Raw genomic sequence first — 6290 nt, forward strand, 5'->3', positions numbered from 1 at the left:
GTGGAAATAATATTGTCATATAAATTAAGTTTGTGTTTACTTATAAGAAATATTAAAGGATGAACTTATAAAAGAAAAAAAATATATCACATACACCTAAAATAATAAAAAAGGTTGCTGAGACAACTTCTCCCAAAAACCCTTATTTAGTAAACTATTTAATGGAAATAAAGTTATAAGAAACAATGGAACATCGGTATCTTGGTAATCAAAATGGTTCATAAGATGGTAAATGTCATCATCTATCAAATTTATGTCGTCATCCAAATATGTATTATAACTCCCAGCCTAACTGACCCCCATCTCCCCTCGCCCCCCCTCTCTCTCTCTAGCTAGATCTTATATATATATATATATATATATATATATATATATATATATATATATATATATATATATACTATATGCATTTCAAAACCTCGATCACATAATTACATGATTTGATGAAATGATGAGTTTGATGAGCACAAGGATTGAGTCATTGCCGGAGGAATGCCTATCACACATCATATCTTTAACTTGTCCACAGGATGCGTGCCGTTCATCTCTCGTTTCGTGTATTTTCCGGGATGCAGCCGATTCCGACTTGGTCTGGGATAAATTTCTGCCGTTGGATTACTCTGACATCATCTCCAATTCTGTTTCTCCTTTTTTCTTCTCCTCCAAAAAGGATTTGTATGCCAAGCTTTCCTCTACCCCTCTTCTCATTGATGGTGGTCAAAAGGTATATTACAAGTACTTTTAACTTCATTTCTACTATTACTATTGCAATCATTTTCTCAGTTAATTAATTTTTAGCATATATATACATATCTATTATTGCACCTAATTAGAAATTGCCATTTTATTCTTTTCGATAATCAGTAAATTGTTCGGTGGGGCAAACAGGGCTCACACCCAGGGCCTAATTGGCTAGAGAGGCCCAGTTTTTCATTTTTGTATATATGCATATTATATATGTTTTATGTGCAAAAAATTATTGTATCAAGAGTGATCCTCCCCTTAGTATTCCATGTATCAAGAGTATCTTTTAGAAAATAAAAGGAGAATTAGAAAGTATAGGGAAACTATTTTTCTTATTCAATTTACTTTGGGTATTGTATTATATAAATTTAACAACCATATTTAATACGATATTTTGTTAGTGTTTATTTGATAAAGTAGTTTTATTAGGTCATTCAAAATCAATATACAGTGTTTATAATTTTCCCTTATATTTAATACAATTCTGAAAAAAGAAAAGTTACTATTTATGTAATTAATTAATTTCCAAAAAAAAATTGTATTTTTAAAAGAATATTTGAATACTCTGTAAAAGATGGTGTGAAAAACACAGAGACATACTTTTAAGAAGCAACTAAAATCTAGTGATATTCCTTTTTAAGGTTGTGTTTGTAAAAGATTTTTGAAAGTGATTATAAGTTTTTTTTCTCATAATTTGTTTTCAGGTGTTTGCAAAATCAACTTTTGCGTTTGCTTCTATTAAAATAATCTGTTTTAAGCTATTTTTGAAAAGCACCCAAAACCCTGTTTTTTCTGTTTAAGTTCATTTTGCAGAATAATTGCAAATACCCCAACTTTTAGAAATAAGCACTTAAAACTAGTTTAACCCATAATCACTAACTTCTGCTTTTAAATAATTATTTGCAAACACCACCTAATTTTGAGACGAATTGGGATGAATTTATAATATACAATACACAACTATTGAATAGAAAAACTTCTTTTTCTACATTTTCTTCTTATGTTATCTTTATGATATGGAGTATTCCATTTTATTTAATGTGATTCTATCAACTATTAACGGAATGTCAAGATGGAGGATAACTTTGATACAATTTTTGAAGTTGAGGGATGAATTTGACTCATTTCAAAGCTGCGTGATTAAAGTGGGACAAACACATACTTGAGGAAATATTAAAGAGATTTGTCTCGTATTTGGAAATTTGCTATACACCTTTTATATCTAATTTGTTTCATATCATGACGATTATGTTCTCGCATTTTGCTAAAAGTCTCTTAGACAACTTAGTTAGAGAGCTTAGACTGAAAAATGCTTTATTTCCATCCACCTCATTTGTTCTCAAAACATCAACCCCATAAAAAGATGACTTTCCACTCCTCCGATCCACCTCTTCCTATCAGTCATTCGTCTTGATCGCCTAACTTTCACCAACCACGCACTGGAAAACGCTATTTTATCAGTCTAGGTCCTCATTTTTCAGTTTAATATGTATATTTTCAATTCAAATTCTCCAATTAATCTGTTCATTTTCAGGCTAGATTGTCTATCATTAGTCAAAGCTGATCTCCAACTAAGTTGTCTATTTTCAGTCTACGTTGTAAACTTAGCTGCCCGAGGGACTTTTAACAAATCAAAAATATTCGAGGGGATTATTAGCTACACAAAATATTTTCGAGGGAGTTTTAACTAATTTTTCCTTATTTTATTCCTTCAAAGATTGGACCTATACCATAGGGGACTTAGCTAAAGTAGATAAGATTATCCTATATTATTCTATTTTTATAAAAACATAGTTTTAAAACTATGAGCTTATTTTGAATTTTATAATCAATTATAAAATTTGCAAATTGGGGTTATCTTTTATATATATATATATATATATATATATATATATTAAATACAAAAAAAATTATTAATTGTTACGCACTAAATTCTTAGTAATTTTTAAATTATTAATACAATTTTTTTATTAGACACTGACAAATGTAAACAAAATACAGACATTTCTATTGGACAAATACACAAACAAAAGATGTTACATGTTGAGTGCAAGGAAACTGTCAATTACTTGGTCTACAAATTCTCTTTATTGGTGCTGGAAACATCTCCTTCACTCAAGGTCGAGTCAATTTACCTTCCTCATTATACAATTACTTATTTAACTTATTTTTATTTCCAATTCATCTTTTTCTTTTTCTTTTTTTCTGTTTGGCTTTTTAGATTTCCTGAAGCAGTAGAGCTTGTAATGGTGTCTTGGCTTGAAATACAAGGAAAAATAAACACAAGAATGTTGTCCCCAAACACGACTTACGGCGCTTACCTCGTTGTTCAGGTTGTTAAACGTGCTTTTGGATTAGATGACACACCTTTGGAGGTTTCGATTGAAGTCGGTGATTATAAAATGCGAGGAAAGATTTGTATGAATCTCAATGAGTGCCAAAGGCACGTAGGATATGAAGCATTTTGTGTAGGGGGGCAAAGGGGGCCATGTCCACGTGGTGATGGATGGTTGGACATCGAGTTGGGAGAATTCTATAATGACGAGAGTGAGAGAGATGTGAAAATGGAGTTTAAAGAAATTAAGGGCCATCGGCTTAAAGGAGGGCTCGTTGTTGAAGGCATTGAGCTTAGACCCAAGCCTTGATTAAACTTTAACTTGTATTTCAATAAGAAGATTTGAGGAGATAGTTCCAAATCAAATATAATAAACTCATTAAAGAATTTTAGATTGATTCGTTTGATAATAGACTTCAAATGCCTTAATCCCAACGTCGAAAATTTAGTATTTTGACACTTTGCTCTCTAAGAACATTGATAGCAATTCGCACTCATGAAGTACGTAATAAATCATTCAAAATGCACCAATGATTGATTTTTTTTAGAGTTAGTAAGAGTAATTTTTTTTTAGTGGTATAGTTTTCGGAGTGTAAAATATCAAATCAAAGTATAATTTTCCTCAAAACGCCATGCTAATATCCAGTATACGAAGTGGAAAAAATAAAAAATATCTCATAAAAAATATTATATTTTCTCACATTAAACAAAAATTCTCATACCAAATTATTTGTTTGTTTGGTCTTTAATTATAACTAGTGAAAATATGAATTTTGTTTTATATAAGCAAATATAATATTTAAGTAGCTAGTTCGGTGAGAAAATAACTAAAGTGTTGAGAAACTAATAAAGAAATAATAAAGCAAAGGAGAATTGAGATAGCAACATGGAGAGAAACAAATATATTATTCTCTTGTCCTTTTTGTATATAAAACTCTTTACAATGTACACCATTTATAGAACAAGAAATACCTCTCAAAGGACATGAATTACAACTCCTTAGCAGTGGTGAATAATGACCCTTAATGGTAATAAGTGGTGGTGGACATCCACCATTTTATATAATTCATAACACTCTCCATTGGATGTCCGTCATTAATGAAATATGCCCCATTAAAAATCTTGTCAGGAAAAATCAATAGGACAAAACGTAAACGAAGCAGAAAATAGTACATTTTCATTTTAACTTTACGAGCGTGACACTGCCTTGTTAAAACCTTGCCAAGAAAAATCCATTGGGATAAAAAGTTGGACGAAGTAAAAAAAGTGCAGTGTTACAATAAATGATCACGCTCCCCCTGATTTGGGCATGAATGATGTACTTGGAAAAACTCTAATATGAAATGTTAATAACTTGTTACTTGATTGTAAATGATGAATGACAATATTGTGCTCTCTTCTTTAGCTCGTCAAAGTAGAACAACTCCAATAACGTTTTGCCACATTTGATGAGCCAACTCTAGGATTATCTTGATACAACAATAGAGTTGTTTTCTTTATTGGAGATAGTCCATAAGTATCTTGAATATGTTGAACCATAATTCTCAATCATATATCTTCGCGTCTCGCTTCATACAGTGACATCAAAATAATTCGAAGAAAAGGTTGTTTTGTGGTAGTATCTCCACTATAAGTAACCCATACCCACTTATATATGATGTATCTTTGCATGGATCTTAAAGAAAACCATCAGATGCAAGACCCATTACTTTGGGATCTTTCTTTATATCCAAATATCCGATAATCATAGGCTTACTTACTGAATCAACTTTGTCATATCTATACTCTATATAAAAGGGTGAATAGGGTGGTGGTTTCTTCTCTTTTATATAGTGCCTATTATACCCCTATGTTACTCAATTGTAATACTAAATGACTATGGTCAATTGAGTAATTAACAATTTAAATAATAAATAAATCAAATTATATTTATCATTCTCTATAAAGAAAACATTAAATAAGTTCATTTAATTTAGTCAATTTATTAATACGAAAAGTTTATTTACTAAAAAGTAATCATCATTTAGTACTTAATAACACGTAAGGATTTCATGATTAAACTCGAAGTTGAACTAATTACAATTGTTATATTTTGCACTTTTAAGCCAAATAAAAAATAAAACAAATATTTTATTTAGGATAGAATGAAATTTCATTTACCATTTTTTTAATTAATTTAAGTTATTTCATTTTTTACTTTCTAGCCAAATAAAAAATAATTTTTTTTTACGAAATAGAATGTAATTTCATTTTCTATTTTTTTATTAAAAATAATCCATTACTAGATAAAATGTAATTTAATTTTCCGTTTTTTTGAATATATTAATTCAAAATAATCAAGATTCAGTGTTAATTTCATTTTTATTTACTTCTCATACTTGGGGCCTGAATAATTAAAATTATTGTTTATAATATTAATATCATAAGTTAATATTGTTATCGTTTGGATAAAAATAATTTGCTTTCTCAATAATTTTAATACATATGCATAGTAACTTAAGAGAATAAAGAAAAAAAAATATTATGAACATATAAAATTCAGAAAATACTCGGTAATTATTATTCAATTTATTTTTCTTTGTGATATAGTAAATTTTTATAACTTGAATAATATTTATAAATATTTATTAATAAATTTAAATAAATATTATGGAATTAAATTTAAGTTTATTAAATTTTAATTATGAACAATATTATTTAAATTTATTAAACTTGTATTATAGAATATAGATATATTCGAGTGACATTTTGATGTGAAATATCGCTCGAAAATATTAAATTACAGTGAGCTCATAGGAAATCCACATGTCATAGTCCATAGTCTAACGTATTTCATACGCTACAAGTGAAAATAAAAAAGAAATCAAAGAGTAATGCACCCAAAACTAAAGAAATGGACTAATAATGTTGCACTTGGGAAAAAAATATCTTTATTATTTGTCTTTTGCACTGATGATGCATTGTCAGACTATGTCAAAGTGATAAAACAGTCTACAAGTATTCAACAAATTACATAATCTTCAAGATAAATGAATTAACAACTAATAAAAATGGCCAGAGACAAAGGAAAAAAATACCAACAATATCAATAGCCATTTCAATTAAAAAAATTAATTAAATTGAGAGTAGGGAATATTGTGAAAGAAGAATTGCGTTTCGCATCCGAAATTGACTCTAATTGACGAAGATTAAATTACAATGAGCTCGTAGG

General features: G+C 28.8%; 1 protein-coding gene across 1 annotated transcript; it reads left to right on the forward strand.

The window, feature by feature from the left end:
- The first annotated feature begins 404 nt into the window (after positions 1–404).
- LOC105958194 (F-box protein PP2-B15) lies at positions 405–3489 on the forward strand. The gene is made up of 3 exons (XM_088814911.1): positions 405–724; positions 2746–2864; positions 2966–3489. Exons 1-3 carry the CDS (start codon positions 449–451, stop codon positions 3387–3389), a joined length of 819 nt encoding a protein of 272 aa, XP_088671037.1. The 5' UTR covers positions 405–448; the 3' UTR covers positions 3390–3489.
- Positions 3490–6290: the final 2801 nt, after the last annotated feature.

This window comes from Erythranthe guttata, chromosome 2, assembly GCF_056151865.1.
Source record: "Erythranthe guttata isolate IM_541 chromosome 2, IM_541, whole genome shotgun sequence".
In the NCBI taxonomy this organism is placed as follows: domain Eukaryota; kingdom Viridiplantae; phylum Streptophyta; class Magnoliopsida; order Lamiales; family Phrymaceae; genus Erythranthe; species Erythranthe guttata.

Excerpts from the sequence above, each read along its gene's own strand:
- LOC105958194 (XM_088814911.1), top strand. The coding sequence starts at position 449 with ATGATGAGTTTGATGAGCACAAGGATTGAGTCATTGCCGGAGGAATGC. Across the intron at positions 725-2,745 it reads TCATTGATGGTGGTCAAAAG|ACATTTCTATTGGACAAATA; the intron begins GTATATTACAAG and ends AACAAAATACAG. Across the intron at positions 2,865-2,965 it reads AAACATCTCCTTCACTCAAG|ATTTCCTGAAGCAGTAGAGC; the intron begins GTCGAGTCAATT and ends TTGGCTTTTTAG.